The 24399-nt window shown below is 36.3% G+C and overlaps 2 protein-coding genes across 2 annotated transcripts; one reads left to right on the forward strand and one right to left on the reverse strand.

Moving 5' to 3' along the window:
- Positions 1–5914: 5914 nt before the first annotated feature.
- LOC127862527 (putative amine oxidase [copper-containing]) lies at positions 5915–14774 on the forward strand. The gene is made up of 4 exons (XM_052401693.1): positions 5915–6078; positions 10069–11941; positions 12452–12659; positions 13000–14774. The coding sequence occupies exons 2-4, from the start codon at positions 10086–10088 to the stop codon at positions 13285–13287; spliced, it is 2352 nt and encodes a 783-aa protein (XP_052257653.1). The 5' UTR covers positions 5915–6078; positions 10069–10085; the 3' UTR covers positions 13288–14774.
- On the reverse strand, positions 6306–24399 carry LOC127862537 (cytochrome P450 2U1-like). Its single transcript, XM_052401705.1, has 9 exons — positions 24067–24399; positions 21956–22092; positions 21357–21582; positions 19828–19954; positions 16228–16387; positions 15010–15146; positions 14613–14709; positions 7521–7727; positions 6306–7114 (listed from the first exon to the last, which is right to left on the reverse strand). The coding sequence occupies exons 1-9, from the start codon at positions 24258–24260 to the stop codon at positions 6939–6941; spliced, it is 1461 nt and encodes a 486-aa protein (XP_052257665.1). The 5' UTR covers positions 24261–24399; the 3' UTR covers positions 6306–6938.

Here is a 24399-nt window from a genome sequence, read left to right on the forward strand (position 1 = left end):
CGCACAGGCTAATCAGGGACGACACTTTCCGCTTTTATGACATTTTTTTCGTTTAAATGAAGTCTCTTCTTAGCAAAAATCCCAGTTAGGCGGAAATTGTCGTCCCTGATTAGCCTGTGCGGACTACACAGGCTAATCATGGACGACACTTTACGCACGTACATATGCACATTTTTTTTCAGAACAAGACACATTTATCAATCGCTCATGTCCTTACTTCTCTGCATCGTTTCCGTTCTTTAAAAGGACCTTTTCACAGATGTTGGCATGTATTGAAGTTTGTCATTAAATGCTTTATATTGATACATGTAAACCTTGCATCTAAAAAGCTGAAGGTTAAAAAAGAGAATAAAATTAAAGAAAGAAAAATAAGTAACCCTCAACTTGGCTCGAAACACTGACCCCTGGAGTAAAAGTGTATCGCTTAGACCGCTCGGTCATCCGTGCTCATTCAATGAATTATGTATTTTTACTTTATATAAGAAATCCTCGTAGTATCACAAAATATAACGACAACAACCGAACTCTCCAAATTATTCAATCGTTTCGCGTCGCAACGCATTATGACTTTCAGTTTTTTAAATTGTCAAAAGAGGCATATAATGGATATTTTAGAGCATGCTAAATGTTCAGTATTACTGTTTCCTCACGCATATCATAACTACAGCGAACATTTGCAAATCCGTGAAAACTTTACAGTTTCTAGTGTTAAACAAAATGAAAATACAAAATACATGAATATAGTAAGTCGTTGTTTTTCTTACAGAAATATCATTATTTGGTAATGGATAAACTTTACAGCTATTTTAGACAAACCTGATAACAGTGTATCTATATATGGAACTGCTTTAATATGTCGTTGTATCAATAAAATAAATCAATATCTATGTAAAGAACAAAAAATAATACAATTTGGATCACAGTAAAATGTTAGTAGTACACAGAATACCGAATTTTATTTATACTTAATGTTAATGCAACAACTCCATCAGCATACAATAGCTACACAACATGATCAATAAAATAAATCAGTATCCTTTTAAAGAACAAAACATAATACAATTTGAATCACAGTTAAATGTTAGTAGTACACTACACTGAATACCGAATTTTATTTATACTTAATGTTAATGCAACAACTACATCAGCATACAATAGTTACACAGCATGGTTAAATGCAGCCTATCACTTTATAGCATAATGTATCATAATGAATTCAATCTACAGTTATACATATAACACTACAGATATACATATAACACAATTATACATTACTATGAGTATAAACTTGGCGAATAGTTAGTGTCTCTGATATGAACTTGCCTAACTTGAACATTTCACTTTTACTTTGTGTGGTTAATAACTGTGTGAGTTTGAACATGCTAGGTCTGACTCTATAATAAGTTTTAATGTGTTTTTCTCTGATTTGGACAAATTTGGAGCATTTCAACATAAAGTGGAATTCGTCTTCCACTTCGTTGCTGTTACATAATTGACAGAGTCGCATATTTCTTTCCATTCTATCATATCTACCCGTCTGAATTCTAAGGTTATGTGCACAGATGCGTAATTTTGTTATCGCCATTTTTAGATTTCTTGACAAAATCGTCTCGAGATATGATTCAAAAGAATAGGTTGTTTTTAATGCTTTATATACAATGAGTACCCTATTATCATCAATATCTCGTTTCCACTCTTGTAAGTATTCGTCGATAACTCTTTGTTTAAACAAAGACAAAAAAGTTGCCTCATTTATTTGTGAGTTATTAGACCACACATAATTGAATCTGTATTTACATAGTAAGTCCGTGACCTTTCCGAACCAGTTACATTTATTATCATTTAAGTCAGCCAAACCTTCTTCCAGGATGGATCGTTATATAATGTTTTCACTTTTAGTTATTTTAAACCAATATTTTACTATGCGTACATATCTGTTCATATATAACGGGTGTCTACCAAGTTCGCCGTAAACGCCTACATTTGAAGTTGATTTCCTGACACCAAGAACAGCTTTGCAGAATTTAAAGTGCAATTTTTCCAACTCGCTACACTTTGAAAAACCCCATATTTTTTACGAGTATGTAATAATTGAAGAAACAAACGCATCAAACAACTGTAAAGCTACCTTAGGTGTACAACTATAGTTATGTCAAGTTTGATAGCAATATATTAAGTGCCTTTAGACCCTTACCACACAGAGTGTTAGTATTGAGATTAAAGTTTCCTGTATAATTAAGTGTTACACCCAGATATATAAAATCGTCTATGTCAATGTCTATGTTTTCGTTACCATATACCCACCGCTCATTACGTTTGATAGCTCCGCGTTTGCGGAAAACAATAATTTTGGTTTCTGGAATGTTAACTTGCAAACCCCAGGTATTACAATATTCATATAAACGGTCGATAAACTGTTGTAGATTTTCCGGCGTTTCATATATGACAACCATATCGTCTGCAAACAGAAGTAGAATTAAACATATGTCTTGTATATTTATTCCCGCATTATGTCTATTTTGTAAAAACATTTCAAGATCATCTACGAAAAGAGAAAAAAGTATCGGCGATGTTATCTCCCCCTGCCTTAGCCCGACTGCTACTAGTATATTAAAATATTCGGAGTATGTGTTGCAATGTCTAACACAGCATTTGACTGATTGGTACATACTGCGTATAATTTTGCCGTCCACATTCGACTTATATAACTTTAGCTATAATGCATTTAAATATATGGAATCAAAGCAACGTTCAATATCAATAAAACAACAATACAATCGTCTGTTCATATTAACATATTTTTCAATAATAGAATGGAGTATGAAAACTGCATCTATAGTTGACCTGCCTTTTCTAAACCCGAACTGCGCGTCAGATATAACATCATTGTTTTCGCACCAGGTCGATATTCGCTGATTGAGTATACATGTAAACAATTTTGCAAAGTTACTTAATAAGGTGATACCTCTATAATTACTAGGATCGGATTTATCACCCTTCTTATGTATAGGGATTATAATCCCTTCTGTCCAAGCTAACGGGAATTTACCTGAATTTAAAATGATGTTAAAAATCGTTGTTATACAACCAGCCACAATATCGCAGGCTTCTATAAAATATTCGGCATCACATATACAGGCTGTTCTAGCGTTAAAATCCCCAGCTAACATTACTGTGCCCAACCCTTGAAAATGGTTAATATCGCTACCGAGACTTTCAAACAGGTCCGTATCTATCAAGTTGACCATCGGCGATTCGCTTTCCCACATATATACTGCTGCAATAAATATATCTTCATTATTGTTAAAAACGAATTATCTAGATTAAGCCATATTATAGTGTCGTGAGTATTCTTAACAACCGATATTCCACTGGTTATGCTACTGCGCGTATATATTACTATACCGCCACTATTGCGCTTGGCTCGCCTGTGTCTATATTTCCTAAAAAAGTTATAACAATCGTACCCAGAAAGTTCTATTTTGCTTGATTTGTCAGTCCATGATTCTAACAGAATAATTAAATCATACTGTGATAAAAAAAGAAACGAAATCCGGGTATGCCCCATGCTATAAAAATCGATGGGTACACAAATGTTTACTTACTACAAATCAGAAACATTCAATCGCAGGACTCAACACTTCATTTGTTTATTTATTGATTACGCATAGACGTAAATATCTGTGATTTAAAGCCCTAACGATTACATTTAAGTATATAAATAACATTTTTTTCTTTAGTTTTTTTTATTTCAAATACGTTTTTTAATCAATATTTTATGTATGTGGACACGAGTCAAATATAATTTATTTTTATACTCTTATCGTACTTAATCAAAATAAGTAGTTGTCATGACCTTTTGACATTTAAATAATGTTTATAACACATGTATGTTTGTCCAATACGTGTTAAGAGAGACTAGTGAGCCGACCTATAACTTAACCCTTCTTACCCCTCTCCACACCTACATAAAGGGTGTAGTGAAGTTTGATGAATGTGGGACAGTGGAGATGACATATTTGAAATAAATTTATGTCAATATATTGCTGAAGTCAGATATAAACGATATTTTTGTTCGACCAGTTTTGATAAATGTATCAGAACACCTCTCTGTTTCCCAAAACAAATAATTTTCAAAATAAATACCGATAATTTAAAAAAAAATTATGTTTGGAAATGTTCAACTCCTGAACATCTCAATTTTATCATATTTAACGATTCTCACTGTTTTGTATAACCGATACTTTCCCATAATAAAAAAGTAAACACAATTTCGAAATTCTTCAATCATTTTCCCACCACTCCTTATAAAAAAACAACAGAAAAATACTCAAGTTAAATAGCTCTATTTAAACAATATTTCATAAATGTATGTATCGAATTTATAATCAACACTCGAATAAAAAATAAGAAAAAATACATATGAAATAAACATATGGAAGTTGTCGACTCGATTCATCTAATTTCAGAAAATTTAAAAGTTTTTCCCTTAAAAGATGGTAGAAGACTTGAAATAAGTCAATAATAGCTGACGCATTTACGGAAATTCTCAACATAAAGTAACCACGATGCGCTGTGGGCTAATTTAGGACGACACTTTAAGCCCCATTTTCTCAGTTCGAAGCTCCATTGTACGGAGTTGTTGCAGTGCTGAAAGGGTGACGCAATGGTCAGATGCATATGAACAATTGCATATGTTAGTGTAACCAGTGTCAGCGCTAATGAAAATCGCGAATGTAAAAAATAACAATCAACTGATATAAAATCATCTTCCAAAGAAAGTTACTCGTTCAGCCTCGTTCTGAAATTCGACGCGTCATTTGATGTCTTAAAATAGCAACAGCGATAGTATTGTGAAACTGATCATGTAAGAAATAAACAAACTGGATATTCGCTTAACTACGGAATACTTTTAGTGACATCGCGGTTACACATTAAAATCCAGAGGGCGACAATGTGATAGTGCGATAGTACGATGGCGACAATGCGATAGTACGATGGCGACTATGCGATAGTACGATGGCGACACTATGATAGAACGATGGCGACAATGCGATAGTACGATGGCGACAATGCGTCAACGCGATAATACGATAGCGACAATGCGAAAGTACGATGACGACAGTGCGACAATACGATGGCGATAGTGCAATAGTTAGATGGCGACAATGCGATAATACGATGACGACAGTGCGACAGTACGATGGCGACAATGCAATAATACGATGACGACAGTGCGACAATGCGATAGTGCGATAATACGATGACGACAGTGCGACAATAAGATGGTGTCAATGCGATAATACGATGACGACAGTGCGACAATACAATGGCGACAGTGCGATAGTACGATGGCGACAATGCGATAGTGCGATAATACGATGACGACAGTGCGACAATACGATGGCGATAATGCGATAGTACGATGGCGAAAATTCGATGATACGATGGCGACAGTACGATATGACTATCGCCTTGTCGCCATCGTACTCACGCATTGTCGCCATCGTATCATCGCGTTGTCGCATTGTTTCCAACGAACTATCGCATTGTCGCCATCGTTTTATCGCAATATCGTTAGTCGCCCTCTGGATTTGAATTTGCAACCGCGGTGGCCCTAACGGTATTCCGTATTAGACTGACCCAGGGACCTTTATACAAACAGTACCTGACTGACCCGAATAAACACCGTGTTTACCAATATAAGCGACGTCTACGCAGATAAACTTTGTTTTGATTTTGCATCTTAAGTGCAGATAACTCGATTGTAAAATATCTTCATCCCAGCACGGGATTACACTGCTGATTGTAAATGGCTTGTTTCAATGGCAGAGATAAGCAGAGCAATCTCTTAGGCTTCACCTGTATTTTTTCTGATATATCATCCATGTGACAACATGACATTCAATTGGTTTGTTTACTAATCCAGCAATCTACACATTTATCAAATTGCAAAATAATCTGACAATTTTGAGAACTAGTATAAAACATGCCGACCTTGTCCGTATATAAGAATACAAAATGTAACAAAACTAAATCAATTGCGAGTCGCTTGCTGAGTGCACACATTTTGAGCAAGTAAGTCTCTTTGTCTGCTATTTACATGAAGTTTTTTTAATCAAATCAGATTATAGTGCATTTATTGATTTTAAGTTTTGAATTTAATACATGTAGATTAAAGCAAACTTATATGTATGTGGACTTCAATTATTTAATCATGACATAGAATCTAAGTATGGGTTAACGACACTTACATAATACCGGTATATTTATATTGATTTAAGAAAAATAATTACTAATCATAATATATTTATGCTATTGTATTTTATTCTGGATCACTGATATATCTGTCATTTACATATTATACAATGTGTGTATTTCCAATCAATGTATTAACCACTGCTTGATTATATAAGGCCAAAAACGAAATTTAATTTGTTTCTAATAATATCACCAAACAATCAGGGTAGGTAGATTGGCTTAATTGTGTTCGTTTACTTTTCTTACGATAACCCCCTTTAATAAACATATACCATCTCTTTTTAAAATTCGTATTATTCATTGTTTGGTTGTTAATTTAAAGTTAATTTATCAAATGTAGCGAACTTCAATTGGCAAACTTTACCGTTCATTTAGGAAATATGATCGAATAAAGCAAAAAAAAAAATCAAACAAATTACCAAACACGTTATTCTGTCATGTTTATTTTAAGCCCTTTACTCGGAAATAGTCTGCATTTTAACACAATATATCCTTTAATTATTTTATTTGCTTACAAATTCACCCATATATAGGTGGACATAACAAAATAGAAAAAGGTACAGTTTCAATGATTAGCCGCAATGGCCTTTAGATTAGTATATCGAGCATCTTGGATATACTAAAAATGTTTCGACTGCACAGTACTTCAATCTTATTCGGATCGTTCAATAACAAAACTATCGTGACGTCGCTATGACGTCATAAGGTTGCGCGGTAAGAGTGAGCGCCTGAACGCCGTCCAGGCAGTACCGACCGCCCTCCACCGGTTCGAACCGGAACTTCTGTATCAGGTTCGCGAAGATAAGGAACAGCTCCATGCGTGCTAAGGGCTCTCCTATGCACAACCTGGGCCCTGTAAGAGATACGCGAAGCCAGTATGTAAACATACTCGATAAGGTTTACCGGTAGTCCATAAAATACATGAAAAGACAGCCGTGATGGCTTTATTACAAAATTTAAAATCTTGCTTATCGACAATTATCAAAGCGATTCGAAGTATTGTGAGAACCATCATTATCAAACGTTACCGTAAGGGTTATTATTAATATTGTTTGTGTTAGATGTAGTCATCTATATATAAGTATTAATTTATAACACAGGAGACTGTCCTTTAGTGCCTTATTGAACGTTATACTTCATGTATAATTCTAATGACCTCTTTTTTGTTGCTGCTTTTTGTTTGATATTTTTCTTTTCGTAAATCTTAAAAGCTCGAATGAAAATAAACACGGTAAATTGAAGAATTTTGCAGAACATACCAACTCCGAATGGCACAGTGAGTTCTTTTCGAATAACTTCTCCGTTAGCGCTAATAAAACGGCTTGGGTCGAAATTGCTCGGTTCAGCCCAATATTTCGGATCCATGTGCGCCGTAAACAAGTTTGCTATAACAATGGTCCCTTCTGGTATTGAGTACCCGTTCAGGATCGTGCCCCGTCTAGCCATGTGCGGGAGAGAGAAAGCCACTGTGTTTAAAGTCACCAATAATTAAAGTCATATTATGTAGCTGTACACGTTTTACTGACATCACAAACGTCAATTTTCGGAATTATGTTTTTTTATATAAATAATACACAACTTTAGGACCCTGCAAAAATGTTCTGTGTATATGATAAAGAGAGACAATATTGAAGAAAACGTTAACCCATTTATGCCTAACGTCCTGAAAAAAGGACATTGCAAACAGCGTAGACCCAGATGAGACGCCGCATAATGCGGCGTCTCATCTGGGTCTGCGCTGTTTGCTTAAAAGGAATTTCTTTATGAAATATTCTACATATAGAAATAAACATACTTGACATCAATAATTTTGGAAATAAAGTGATCCAATTTAGAAGGATGGAAGAGTCAACTAGGCATAAATGAGTTAAATGCTCGAAATAAACTATACTATGTCACATATAGAGCAAACATTGTGTTGTTTGACGAGATATTGAGGAACACGGTCACATATAGAGCAAACATCGTGTTGTTTTACGAGATAATATGGAACACGAGCAAACATTGTGTTGTTTGACGAGATAGTGAGGAACACGAGCAAACATTGTGTTGTTTGACGAGATGGTGAGGAACACGAGCAAACATTGTGTTGTTTGACGAGATATTGAGGAACACGACCTAAAATATCGTTGAAATATCTGTAAACAAATCTAACGAATACTTAAGAGTCTTTTAAAGCCCATAAAATGTTGATGTTTTAGCCGATACATACTGCCTTCAATATACACTTAAAAGAGGTGGTGGGATAAAAACCGGCGCACCGCATTATTGATGTAATTAAAACCTTACCAAAGCATATAGCGTCATTTTATGTAACCATCGAACTGACAAATATTGTATATACTTGATTTATATCTTTGCTTGAGGACCACATTTGACAATTATATGGTTACTTACTAATTAAAATCGTACATTGAAATATGCTCGTCAATGAATGAATATTCGATTCATATACGAATCCTATCGCGTTCAGGGCTAGCGATTAATGAAAAGCTTTCTCAGTCACCATATCGTTGTGAAATCTGCGTAATAATAAAGTTTTTTAATCATGTTATTGTACTAAATGCAAAATATCGATACAAAGTTATCCGCTATAGAAGACATGATGGTTTACAAAAGAATGCTACTTAAGATTATAGAAGCATCAGCAGAGGTAAACAATAGGCTTGTTCTCCCTTTCGGATAAATGCATATTTTATAAAATTTACTATAAACATATGTTCATATTTAATTGGCTGTGTTTGACGTGTGCCAAGAATTTTTCGCATGCCACTGGCCTTTTGATAATGTTGACATATTTTAGCCACTTATTTTAGCTACTTTTATGGTTACATCGCTTCAATTTGAGCAAACACGTCACTAATGTATTTTAAGGCTAATGTAAAGCAATTACTAAAGTGATTAAAAAACGTTTGGACAAGTTTTAAATGATCTTTTGGAAAATCCTTCAGGGGCATTTCAATCTATTACAATAACCAAAGAGTGCACTTAAGTTAATACAAACACAATAGGCGTTGAGTGTGTGTCGTTTATACTCAAATTAAAGTAAAATACAGACTTTGAGAAATTTCCAAATAATTATGTGCTACGCCTCAATGTCCGATAGGTAAGATCTTCGATCGGGTTTGAGAACTACGTTAGAAAAATACGCACATAAGCTGTAGAGCTGATTAATTAAAAGGTACGATTTTTTCACGAACATTTCTATTGAAAAGTCAACATGACAAGTTTTTATATGATGTATTTTGCAAGACAATCGGTCGATGCGAAATCTGATTTGTATCCGTCTATGTCTACCGGTAATCCAGATTACCGTCATTGTAGCATACAGAAAAACAACATCGAGACTTCCCTTTCATATCGTTTTAGATTAATATGCAAAACATTTTTTTTATTGTTTAAGCGTTAAAGTAACAACAACATTACAGGAGAAAGTGGTATTTTCAGCATGAAGCATCCACTACCGGACATGGCCACTTAGTAGCATTCCGTAAATAACTTATATGATAGACTCAATTAAAAAAATGTAATATGCACCGCATTGACCGACGATTGAAGTTATTGTCCTTGCTGTCATATATGAACTAGATTGACATGCACGATGTATAAGAAAATGCCTACATTATTTCGTCATCTACTGCAAGAATCGGTCGTCGCTATTTGCCGAAAATTGGCCCATTAATCAATGGCTTGGCCTTTACATAGTTGCACATTTGCGTCAATAAACGCCTTTACGTTCTAGTATCTACTGGCACAACTGGAATGTGGATTTGTTAAAATATTCTTTATTGGCTCTGTTTGTTTAAGCGCGTTCACTGTCAACAATGGGAAGCGGAAGTCGGACAAACAGATGCCTGCTCTGCTCCACGGCATTACTGTCTGTCGTCTGTATAAGCCTCTTCATCGCTTTAATGGTCGTAATCTCCAAACACGATGACATCGGCGACCAAGCCAATGCGAAGGTAGATGATTGTGACATCACAGAACAGGAATACACCAAACAGGAATCTCAAAACCCGACGGTTTTTCAGGATCTTACGGGAAAGGAGATTGAATCGTTGACAAATTACCTCTACTCCAGACCGGAGTTTGATTTGGTAAGACCGTCCGCAAGTAAGACCAACGCAAATTTCGTGTTCATGGCTGAGCTGCATCTTCCCGAAAAGTCGGAGGTGATCGCGCATCTCGACAAAGGGGCCAAACAACCGGCCCGGGAAGCTAAGGTTATCATAATAAGAGGGAAAGCACCTGACCAACAGATTAACGAAATCGTCGTTGGGCCTCTTCCGAACACGAGTTACCATCATCCGGTTCCGGGTATCAACGCATCGTTACCGTACTTTTATCGGCCAAGTACTGAGCATGACTATGATCAGGTGATAGCAAACCTAACCAACACTGTGCACAGCGAGTTTGGAGACATTCTCAGAAGCTGTTATGGAACCAGTGTAAGGGAATGTGGCGACAAGTGTCTGACATTCCGGTACGCATCTACATACTCCCCGGCATCGAGCGGAACGAACATGCGGAAAATATGGTACTGGCTACACTACGACGTGGAATACTACGTTCTGCACCCTGTGGATTTTTCTGTACTTGTAGGATTCTATCCCGGGCAGACAGTTATCGACCTCGTGTGGTTTCAAGGAAAACAGTTTAAAACGTTGCAGGAGGCTAAAACCATAGCGTCAAACTGCACCATGCGATCTTTTCCAAAAGTAGACCGGAACTCGTTCTCTACGATGAATCAACGAGGCGCAATACCGGAAGCGGCCAAGAAGCGTGCGCCAGTACAGGTTGAGCCAGACGGTAAACGGTACACAGTAAAAGGGCAGCATGTTCAATACATGAAATGGTCGTTCGATTTCCGAATGTCGACAGCGTACGGACCGCAAATTTATGACATTAAATTCGACGGCGAACGAATCGTATACGAACTCGGTCTGCAGGAAATATCAGTATTCTACTCCGGACACAATCCCCAACAGAGGTTTTCCGATTACATGGATTCCTCTGAAGTACTGTTTGGTATGTCTGCAACGAGTCTCGTGCCAGGCGCGGACTGTCCAGATCACGCGATGTTCTTCGATTCAAAACACGTGACCGAAAACTCCGAGAGACCTCTACTCGTTAAAAATGTCTTCTGCTTGTTTGAGATTAACACCGGTGAGCCCATCCGACGTCACCATGCGTTCTCGAAAAAGGAGGGCGCGTTTTACCAGGGGATGGAGAATTCTATTCTGGTTCTTCGAACTGTTGTATCCGTTATAAATTACGATTATATATTTGACTTCAGATTTTTTCAAAACGGTGTTCTGGAAACTAAAGGGATCTCAACAGGGTACGTTATGGGTAACGCTTTTTCCGAAATGGAGCGGAAGTACGCCTTCCAAATCCAAGATTTCCTTTCAGCCAACTTCCACTCCCACATGTTCAACTTCAAAGTTGATCTTGATATCAAGGGGACTTCCAATCGTTACGAGATGATTCACGTTAAAGTGGAAACGGCTAAAAATGAGTTCTCGGCAATAAATGACACCTACAGTCAGGGAATGATTGAACGAGAACTAATTAGAACTGAAAAAAGGGCAGCGTTCAAGTTCAATTTTGAAAACCCAAGTTACCACGTGTTTTATAACAATGCAACCACAGACAAATACGGGAACCACAGAGCATACAGGTAAAGAATAATATTTACATGTAGATGTCATTCGTGTATTATTATAGCATGCCTCAATACATCAGTAGTTTACATGTAAATACAAAACAGCCTATCGCACGTATTTAGAACAATAATATTTAGTGATATATTATTTACAACGACGCTAGTGTTTATATAAGAGGTCAACGTGTATACATGCCCCATATGGCATTGTTATATAAAGGGCATGCAGTGTAACTGCGATATCTTAGATACGGCTTACTATTTAGAATTAAGAAAAATGCACACAAAAAGAAAACAACACATGATTATACACGTATGCATTTATTTGTATTCATTACTGTGAAAAGTATTTCGATTCTTATGTGATCTTACATATATTTTGCAGCTGGCTTATGAGTTATGTTTTTTCAACTGTCATACGAAACATATAAGTGACTATTTATATTGGATTACTAATTACACATTAAATAACTCATTTCTATAACTTGATAGTCTTATGTGCATAATCAGATATTTTTTCTGCAGACTTATCAACCAGGGCATGATGAAGCAGATACTCCCAGAGGGCCGGAACAAGGAGCCGGCGATCAACTGGGCGCGGTACCAGACGGCCGTGACCCGCCACAAGCCGGAAGAGGCCCACAGCAGCTCCATGTACTCCATGTTCGACGTGTACGACCAGGTCGTCGACTTCCAGAGCTATATAGACGATGATGAAAGCATTGTTGATCAGGTTCGTGAATAGTTGATCCTACCTTCTTCACACGACTATAGCTTTACGAATATGTCATTCGTATATAAACTTCATTTTTAAAATAAACCTAAGAAACACAATTCAGAAACTTGAAGATTTTGTATGGAGTGACAAAAAGAGTCTATATTATTTAATGCCACACACAAACAGACCTAACTCTATCATTTAGTGCTCATTTCGTGCAGAGGCTCCATCAACTCATTCCATTGAGCTATAGTCCAGTTAGTGAGTTTTTCTCCATACGAGTTCCTGATTGACTGCAAAGTATCCACGATATCTGTCGTGTACATATTTCAAAACACGTCTTACTCCTTTGCAGGACCTGGTCGTCTGGGTCACCATGGGTGTGCACCACATCCCCCACAAGGAGGACCTCCCGGTGACTACAACCCCCGGGATGGGGCTCACCTTCGTCCTACAGCCCTTTAATTACTTCGACGAGGATCCATCCATGTATTCTCTTGACGCCATCCGGATCGAGTCAAATCACGGCATCGTAAACGTCTTGAAGTATGCACATACGTCAGGCTCTAAGATGACGTGCGTACCGAGGAAGACCACTTTTTTCGATGTTATTAAAGTTGAGCCTTCGATCATATTTGATTGACTTATGTGATGTTTTAAATTGACAATGCATCAATATTCAGAATTCAGTGTTATAAAGTTGTGAATTCATAGCTCTGTATGCAAAACTGGTACTATTTATCGGTATTTAAATATCAACCGTACTTTTAATACGGTTAGATTAACATAGTTTGGAAAACAGTATGGATTTAAATACATTGGTTGAATATTTTTTGGATGATTAATATTTTGCTTAAAATATAAATAAGACACATTTTTTTCGATGTCGAAATAGTCATAGTGGTTCCGAGCAAGGACATTCGACGCAAAAGAGTGGTATTGCTGTATACTTAAAACCGATTACCGCCTCTTAGTTGTTATTTGAATTCGAGGGGAGACAATTAATGATAAAACAATCACCAAAGGGGAGAAATTCGAAATGTGTTCATGATAAATACTGGAGCGGACTTTTGAATGATTTGTTGCTCATGTGTTACGATCTCAGTAGTCTCATAGACTACGTTATAATTTGAATGATCACGTATAAACGTTGTTTTAATTTGAAATGTTATTGTCTTTGAAATTAAATAAACTTAACGCTTCCTGGCTTCTCCGGTAATCTTTTTTTTCGAAAATTTGTAAGCGTAGTTGGTACGTTTGGCATTTACAAAATTGAAGTAAACACATCTTTGATTTTAACCTAAAGGTTCAAATATCTCTAGTTCAATCACTAAAGTTTGAAATGCATTCGATAAAAGAAGCGAAAGTTTATTTATAAGCCACTTTGCGTTTATGTCGACCAAACGTTGTCATTAAATGCTTTATGTATATATGTTGCGCTGTATAACTTTACGGGATCTTTTCACGGTTTGGTAAATTGACAAAATTGAAAAAAAAGTTGTTTCATATTCGCAAAATTTCGGTTTAGTTATGATATTTGTGAGAAAACAGTATTACTGAACATTTGCCATGGTCTAATATAGCCATTATATGCATCTTTTGACGATTTAAAAACGTAAAAATTATAAAGCGTTGCAACGCGGAACGATTGAATAATTTGGAGAGTTCTGTTGTTGTCGTTTAAATTTGTGAAACTACGAAGATTGCTTACATAAGGTATAAAATACGCAGTATATGTATGCTTGGCAGGATAGCTCAGTTGGCTAATGCGTTTTTAATTCAGGATTCCGGGGTCACTGGTTCGAGCCCTGCTGCGGGTTACTTTTTTTCCTTTTTTAAATTTTATTTTTGATTTTTTACTGGAGCTTTTAAAATTTAATGTTTACATTTATCAATATAAAGCATTTAATGACAAACTTCAAAACATGACAAAATCTGTGAAAAGGCCCCTTTAAATTAACTACTTACGTGTATTTGAAATCCGCAGTACCTCCAGCAGGGTGGCCTGTATATAGGTCAGCTGTGGTCGGTCAGAAATGACGACTGGTCTGTGACTACCCACAACCTGAAAGAAAGTGCAGAACATTTCATACTTTTTATGTTTTGTATTAAAAAGTTAAAAAATATGAACCGTTCGTTTTTGCTTTTTTAAACATTTCATCGCCGTCTTCATCTTGATATCACTTTAAATACCCTCATTTTTCATCATCAGCAACAATATAATCATCATTATTGCCCATAAGATCGACTTAATGATCATCCACAGATATAAACTGTTTTCCTGCCCACAATGCTTTTTCATGTTTAAATTAGCAATATAGCATTCATATTTCCGATCCCTCCTCCTCGTTGATTTGAACTGTACCTCTGTTATTTCTTGGAAGCATTTCTTTTGAACATCCGGATGAGTTACCATGTACAGAATCGCCCAGTCAAGGCTCGTACCCGTGGTTTCGCCCCCGGCAAGAAACAGGTCAACGATGATCTTGTACACATTCGCCTCTGTTCGGATGACAAATGTAGTGCATTTGGTATTATATTAATTATTATAATTATTATTATTACTATTATTATTGTTATTATTATTATTATTATTATTATTATTATTATTATTATTATTACTACTATTATTTATTATTATTATTATTATTATTATTATTATTATTATTATTATTATTGTAATTATATTACTATTATTTTATAATATTAATATTATTTGTATTAGTATTATTATTTTCATTATATGATGCTTTTGTAATTATTTTAAGGCTGATTGCAGTATGCTAGACATTGTTGAGTTATATTTACATATACTGTGTTTTTTTTGAAGACCACATTGTTAAAAAGATATGCTATTTCTTAATGTGTTATCTTCGTGAAATAAAGTTATTATTATTAATAACCTGGGTACTCTATTCACATTGCATCACATGTCATGATTCAATTGTGTATAAATTATAAACTCTAACTTCTAAGAATAACATATATGATATAATTGTAGTATCACTATTCGTCTCTTGTCAGTATTTCGGCATTTTAAGACCATGTTGAATATTAATATATATTTGGTTAGTTATACATTAAGTCATAAGTATTATTATTTGTTAGGTATTTTGTAAGAGGGGGCCATGGCAACTAAATGAGTCGCGTTGTGAGAAAACTGGCCATATGCATGTGCGTAAAGTGTCATCCCAGATTGGCCTGTGCAGTCCGCACAGGCTAATCAGCGATGACACTTTCCGCCATAACTGGATTTTTGTGTAGAAGAGACTTCCTTTAAACGAAAAATACCATAAAACCGGAAAGTGTCATCTCTGATTAGCCTGTGCGAACAGCACAGTCTAATCTGGAACGATACTTTAAGCACATGCACTATGCCCAGTTGTATCAGAATGCGACACAAATAATTAAAAAAAATCTACGAACTTGTTTGCATGTATTAAACGTGGATTACTATTTAAAAGGTGACTGTCATTGACTGTATTCCAATATAGAACATACAAAGCAAATATAATATTAATTAAATATTACTTATTGAACCGCTATTGACATACAGTACGTAGAAACGATGCACTCAACCAACCAGTAAATAGTGCCGAATCCGTGTCTTCCTGAGCGGCCTTCAAATATAGGTCAATGAAGTCTCGGATATTGGTGCTGTCAAACGTTGCCTTATGGTCCTCAATTGTCTCAGATAGGTAGCTCTTTACTCGCTCAATGGCTGCCGTTCTCTTCCGAATTAACTGAAAATTTACGTCAGAGGAAATTTAATAAATGATGTACACTTTATATTATTAAGAAATATGTGCGAATTAGTGCCTCACACTGGTCGGAATATGTTTTTCAAGATATTTAATGCAAACTAGAATGTTATTAAACGGGAAATAGTATCATTAAGGAAATTATTATAATGTAAACCAACAATATTTACCTGGTTATTTTGCGCATTATGAAAAATGATAGACTTTTTGAGTCAAATACAATTTTATCCCGCCCATGCGTATGCGAGTTAGAGAGCGCAGACTTTGCGTAATCTGTTCAAACCTGAGCTAGAGGTCACATAACCCCAAACCGGAACTCCTGTTTTTAGGGTTACATGCAGTCAGTTTGATACTTAGCACACATTGTTCAGTGCATGCTGCATAGGATTTGTAAAATACATTGCAAATGGAATGTTTTGGTATCAATTTGAAGGTATATTTGTAAGCAATAAGACAAAAAGCCATTTCTGTGCTCTACTTTTTCTGTTGATGGTTCCCGGCTTTGAAAGTAGGTCATACTATTTGAGCCCGAAATGGTCGCCTGCACAGCTGTCAAAACCGGTTTGCCTATTCTAAGGTGAATATTTTGAGTTACAATGTTTAGAATTTAATGACATCCATTTTTTCAAAAGATTATGCATTTATCTTTCCAATGATGTATGATGATATAGTGGGTCATTGCTTGATCATGGTAAAAATTGATATCGAACTTCCACTATTTTATATGTAATATAGAAGGAAATTAATTGCGCATGCGTAACCTTTAAGCACATCCGACCAAGTTAGTCGTCTGCCAGAATTTTGACATTTGACCATCAAAAACTCTCTGTATTGCAAAACATAACTGCCAGATGTCATTTTGACCCAAATTAGGGCTGTTTGCAATTGGGCTGTTGCACTTGGGGTCGTAAGGGGGGTAAATGCTGGAAAATCACACCGAAACCTGTTCCGGAGACATATTCTAAGACTACTTAAACACCCGGTATTGTTTTTCAGTGCCATTTTGACATTAATTTGCATCAATCTCAATAATAAACCTAATGCATGTCTTTATTTCATCTGTATTTATTATTATTGTTTACTTGTTGAGCCTTTTACTGTTAAAAATGCCCGCCAATTTTGGACCGACACTTCTATCTGCCTTCGCCTGCAACCCATTCAGGCAGATCTACTCAGAATAACACTACTTTGCCTTATTTTACCTGTTTGGATATCTTGCTGAGTTCAAGTAAAATCAAGTATTCAGCTGAAAACACAAACATGATAATAATATTATGCTTTCTTTCTTGGAAGAATGTTGTTGTGATAGACCCTGCATGAAAAACACCAGGGAATCTGTATTTAAGTGACCTTAATATAATGCGTAAACCTAAGTGTGCATTTGTAGGCGGTGTCGAAATGGGTCTATAGCTCTGCCTGAACTGTCGTCCAATTGGTTTACAAGTCCGGCTGGAGTGACAGGCCATCAAAAACTGTACAGCATGACTGATTCGAAGACGGCCCTCAACACTCGCCCAGTCGTGTCGAGAGGATCGGTGTCTTTGCAGGTTAGTACGCCGTTATTTTCAATTAAATCTATTTAAAATGATTTCTTTGATATCCTGGCACACTTTTGTCACCAAAATTAGGAAAATTGGGTGTTTTACATTGACTGCAGCTCTGAAACCAAATTTTGTGGCGATAACTTTGCCGGTGTGCCCGACAATGTGATGCCGGCGCGGTGAATTAACCATTTGCAGCAAATAAAGCAAGAAAGACTATTGAAAGCTTACTCTAATTGTATCTAACTTACATTAGTTGGCACCGTAATAGGTAAATGTGCACAAAAAACCTTTTTGTTTTCTCAGATTACACGGAATTGAGCACCCGGGCCAGACTGACACTTTCCGGTGTCTGACACTTTCGAGACGGAACTCGAGCCGAGGAATCATAGGTCCAGGTGTGACAAAAGACTTAAAGCTCATGTCTGACGATGACTTTTTTTAGTCAGGAAGTCAAGTGTGTTGTTTTTCCATGCAAGCAAGCCCTTTTGTTGGGTCAAATGACATCAGAATTGCTGCTTCTACATGGATTTTACCTAAAATGTGCAAAAAAAAAAATAAAAAAAGTTTGTTCGAATCCAGTTCAAAACCTGCTTTGATGCACAAATATTGCCATTGATGATTGTTTTCACTTATTAAGTCATATGTTAGATCAGCTTTGCCTATAAGAATCGAAAGACATGCCTTGTATGGAGTCTAAGTGCTGCATGTATGATGTAACCAAGTTCGGCTTTTCTACCTTAATTCTTGACGCGAAACGCTGTTACGCATGGCGCTTTCAACGGCAACTTTTATGAATTAATCTGTGTGTCATTGTACCGGAACTTTGTGATCTTTCTCAAAACAGATTATACCTGTGGGAAAAGTGCCTTTAATTTAAATTTGAAGGGGTTGGGTTCTCTTAAAGGTCACATAACCCCAAACCGGAACTCCTGTTTTTAGGGTTACATGCAGTCAGTTTGATACTTAGCACACATTGTTCAGTGCATGCTGCATAGGATTTGTAAAATACATTGCAAATGGAATGTTTTGGTATCAATTTGAAGGTATATTTGTAAGCAATAAGAAAAAAAGCTATTTTTGTGCTCTACTTTTTCTGTTGATGGTTCCCGGCTTTGAAAGTAGGTCATACTATTTGAGCCCAAAATGGTCGCCTGCACAGCTGCCAAAACCGGTTTGCCTATTCTAAGGTGAATATTTTGAGTTACAATATATAGAATTTAATGACATCCATTTTTTCAAAAGATTATGCATTTATCTTTCCAATGATGTATGATGATATAGTGGGTCATTGCTTGATCATGGTAAAAATTGATATCGAACTTCAACTATTTTATATGTAATATAGAAGGAAATTAATTGCGCATGCGTAACCTAGAATAAAACCTTCCCGCTAAAAATCATATGGCTTAAAATACGATTCCGTCACACTTCAAAAAGGATATGGGCCGTGCTCTGTGAAAAGGGGGTTTAAGCATGTCCGTAAAGTGTCGTCTCAGATTAGCCGGAGCAGTTCGCAAAAGCTAATCAGGTACAACACTTTCCGCTTGTATTGTATTTTTTCGTTGCAAGAAAGTATTTTCTTAACAAAAAGTCTAGTTATTGCGGATAGTGTCGTCCCTGATTAGCCCGTGCGGACTACACAGGCTCATCTCGGACGACACTTTACACACATGCGGTAAACCCCATTTTCACAGAGCACGGCCCATATATAATTATTCAATACAGCCGCACTTAACTACTTCAGTAAGTAAAGATAGGTAATCAGAATATGGTGGATGCGTATTACTGCCTCCCTTTCGACACCCATATCTTTATGAACCTTAGATAGCATTTAAATAAAGTAAGTTTGTATAACCTTAAGTGGACATGACATTTTACCTCCCTTCCTGACTTCCACGTTCTGGTAAACGGAAAAAAATTCTCCTTCGCGAAGGGCGCGTTCAGTTTGAAGATCCCATCTAGAACTTCCGTCAGCTCTATAAACCTTGTGTCGCAGTACTCGAACCTTGCAATAAAATATTAAACAAAGTCTGTTCCATGCGGTCTTAAAATACGACATTTACAGTGAACTTCACCAAAGGTTGTGTATTTATAATTAATTAATGGTATCAAACCATTAATTAAATAGTTTACATATTCCATGGGTTGCGGTAATTTGTACATACATAATCCGAGTAATTCGACCGAATTCAAGTGAGCACTGAATTTTATTATTAGATAAGGGGGGCCTTGATTCAAAAGTCTAATTGTGTAGATTTTAATCTTAAATAACACTAAATACTTCCACGAATCCATAGTCATTAAAGCTTTTTAATATAAATAATAACTTAAATCATGTCAGTGGGTCATAAATCAAAATAAATTAAATAGCCAGACTGCCTTATACTTGTTCTACTAGTACTGCATCTTATTTAATACGTCAACACATTATGTTTTATTATTTAATATCACATACTTCACCCCGGAAACCCGACATGCTGTGAGAAGTTGGACATGCTAGGAGATGTAGCCGATATATTTCAAAGAATTTCGGTAGGGTAAGTAAATCCAGTTCTATAATTGTTTAAAGGCATTTTTGGAATAAAATATATTTTGGTGCATGCAAAGGAGGTATGACCATGTATGTTAGAAAAATCCTGGTTAATATTCAGGATATATTGAAATATGGCTATTTAAAGTCGACGATGCAGGGATTTGTCCCATATTTAGCTCTTTATTTACAAATTTCTTTGAAGGTATGCCAGTGAAAAAGTTTGTTCACCGACAATTATATTAACCAATGTCCCCGAGAAACATATCCGCCAGGGTTTCTTAAAAAGGTTTGTATTGGTGGAAAAATTCGACTTTACATACAACGTGATGATGAAAAAAATGATATGACATGGTGCTGTACAAAGATGTCGAGATATGACATGTGTGAAGTTCATTTATAAACTTAAAAGCTCACTATTACAGCTGATTTATGCCCACTCTGACGCATTGTAGATCATTTTCATTGAACTTTGAGGTTTTATAATGATATTCGCTCTGAAGCTAAGTTAATTTCCAGCTAATTTGTATCTTTTTTTATTGTTTGAAAATCATTGTAAATGTCAAGCAATTGATTCATACAAGTAAAATATACGTTGTATGCTGATGTGATTCAAGTCATGTTCTCCGCATGGAAAGCGTGGTTTTCAAATCAATTTATAAATATAAGACCCGAGGTGTGAAAACTGTGGTCTGATTTTTGCAATATTGATAGATGAGATTCTGTTTTAGATAGATGAGATTTTTGAAAATATGTCATTCAATGCTTTCCCTCTTTCGTGAACGTTGAAAAAACATCATCCATCAAATTTGTATCTTAGTTGATTTACAGGAAATGTTTAGTTCTTTTAAATGGTTAATTAAAAAGCACCCCGCACCTCGCTCCGAACATGATGCTGCATATGATATTGGCTGCGGCCGACAAGAAAACTGGCTTTAATCGCACAGGGCGCCCATTCGCGTCCTTCAAAATGGAGGCGAGTACGGTGATTTCCTCGCCTATACGCGCTTCTAACGTCAGTTTACCGACGCCGAAGTCGCGTAACGCCTGCAGCGTGAAACGACGTAAGGCCTTCCAGGCGTCGCCGCTGTTGTAGGTGATGCCTGTAATTCCATTTGATTGTCATAGTGCTTTGCGGTGCTATACGAATTTTTATTTTGCGTGTTTCTGTTTGTTGTTAAGGAAAACAACTAGCAAGTAATTTATGGTTTGCCAAACAACAAGGTTATGTATTAAATACTTAAATATAAATGACATTCATATGTTTGTATGGTCATTGAACGTATGGAATTTTCTAGGAAAATTAAAGGGCTCTGTATAATTGTCAATGAATGCCGATTTTAAGTATAAACATAATAACCAATCATTTTGAAACCATCATTCAGGCAAATAAGGCGCATCTAATAAATAAAATTAAAATCAACAGAAAATCAAGACAAATAGAACTCTATGTGCTCTGTTGAAGTAACAAATAACCTGTTCCTTTTGTGACGCCGATGAGTGGCGCAAACAGCTGGGGCCGGTCCGTGAAGACTTCAGCCTGGCGTGTGAAAGCCTCGTGGATAGCGTCATATCCGTTTAGCATAACAATAAGCTGTGACCCACAGTACAGCCTGTTTAAACGAAAAAAAGAGGGAAAGCATTGATAAGATAACAGTGTACATAAAAGAACCAGCAAATTCGTTAAATTGATATCCCCGCCAAATAAATTATGTTAATGGATTTTTTTGTAAATCTCTTGATTTACGGTATAAACCTAAAAATAATTAAGTGTAGGGTACTTGTTTTTAAGCATTTAAATTCTCCTCATTAATATAAACACACGCGAAGTTTCATGTTGACATCTTGTAGTGTAATTAAGATTTAGCCCTCAAAAGTTGCATCATAAAAAATAACAATGGGAAATAACTCTTATTTAAGAAAGTGTAGGGTTATGGTTCTTGTGCAAGTCAATATAACTATTTAATATCTTAACACCCATTATGTTTTATGTTTTAATCTTGTATGGTATCTTAGATAAGGCGCTGAAAAGTTATATCATACAACAAACAAAGGACACCAATTCTTATTGAAGACAGTTTATGATTATGGTCTTTGGCAATGGCACCACTCTTCATTTATATCTATGATATCTATGAACACATGAAGTTTCGTGTTGATAGCTTATATAGTTTCTAAGCTATAGCCCTCAAAGGTTTGTACAGGCGGACGGACAGAATGAGACGGAATATATAGAATACATGACTGATGCCGAGATGGAGAAAGTTTATCCGGCGAGGCTTAGAAAAAGAAAAAAAATCTTTTTCGGGCCGAACCAGATAAACTTTCTCCATCTCGGCACCAACCATGTATTCGATTTTTCATTCTTCGTGCCGTTGACACATTTTATCAAAGACAAATGATAAATTGACATAACAATATAATTATTGTTATCGAGCCTCCTACATGTACACAACATTCCAGACGACCGATTAACAACCGATAACGTCACGTAAAAAATAGTTCCACTTAAACTGTTCCTTTTAATAATTTCCTATTGAAAATATAAGAAGAAATAAAAACGAATCGACAATGTGAATTTTTGCTCTTGGTCTACCATACGACAGCAGCCGATATTGGTAAAATACTACACCCTTGCGAAGTGTATTGGAAAGGTTACACTCAACTATGTGTCACAGCGTGCGTAGGAATACACTACTTCTTGTTGGCCGGAGATGAATTCGACCCTGCTTTATTATGTCTATGTTTGCAACAGAGGCAGGATAAAACGGGCTGACGGCCAACGCCAATGTATATCCCTCCACCTTTGGCAGGGGAATAGTTACTGCAATCCTTTAACGATGTCAAAACGATGTTTAACAAATCAAACGGCCTTTTCATATAATTCAGTAGAGGGAAATAAAAGTTCCGTAATGTCAATGCTTATACAAAAGTCAAAGCGCTGAAGGCACTGACGTTGTTCGCTGTTGTCGTCCTTGAGTAGCTTGTGCGCATTGCACAGGCTAATCAGTATGCACAGGCTAATCTTATTTGACGTGCATTAAGCCTCGTTTTCCCTGAAAGCAGCATATATGTACAGATTTCAATGATAAACACTAGACTGGCCAATGTCGTCTTACAAGCTGGTATATACACTCACTGCTTGAGCAGAATCATTTGTCGTCTGCTGCAGACAGGCAGCGGTAATCGTCCCTAGCAGAGTGAGTTGCGGTTCTTATCGTAGCTAAGGCTTCTAAGCACATACTGATTTGCAAAATATGCTCTGTAAATTTAGTCGGCCGCTAACGCGACCAACTAATTATTCAAAAAGAATAACACATCGGGAAAACCTTACACAAATATACAGAATAAAAATGATAAATGGCCTGAATATCATACTTCAATTACATTGACAAATACTAATAATTAACATTGATTAACACGCCGTCGTTTGAATATGATATTTTATATTAAAGAGGTCCATTAAAATAATAATTGACAACTTTGTCATACTCACATTAAAACCCGGTTATTGTCGTTCTCGATTTCATGATCGGATAGTTACGGAAATCGAGATGAATCTTTACGAAAAGAACAGAAAATCGTACCTGTAAACCGGTCCGTATTTATCCGCGAGAGCTGCAAACATCCGGTAGCCGCGTGGGTCCTTTTTGAACATCCGGATATTACCCACAATGGGCCATGGAAAAGGTCCAGGAGGTAGCGATCTTAAACTCCAAAACCACCGTATAACCAGTATTGTCACCAAGAGAACTGTTAAACTTACTAGCCATTCATACATTGCTTTTCACAAAAGACGTGTAAACACGGGATATAAACGTACAGTGATATCTCGTTTGTATTCTGAAACTCTCGAGACCAGTTAAACCACACTACGGACTCTAGATGAGTCAATATACGCTCCGTGACCACACGTATTA

The sequence above is a fragment of the Dreissena polymorpha genome, chromosome 1 (genome assembly GCF_020536995.1).
Source record: "Dreissena polymorpha isolate Duluth1 chromosome 1, UMN_Dpol_1.0, whole genome shotgun sequence".
Classification (NCBI taxonomy): domain Eukaryota; kingdom Metazoa; phylum Mollusca; class Bivalvia; order Myida; family Dreissenidae; genus Dreissena; species Dreissena polymorpha.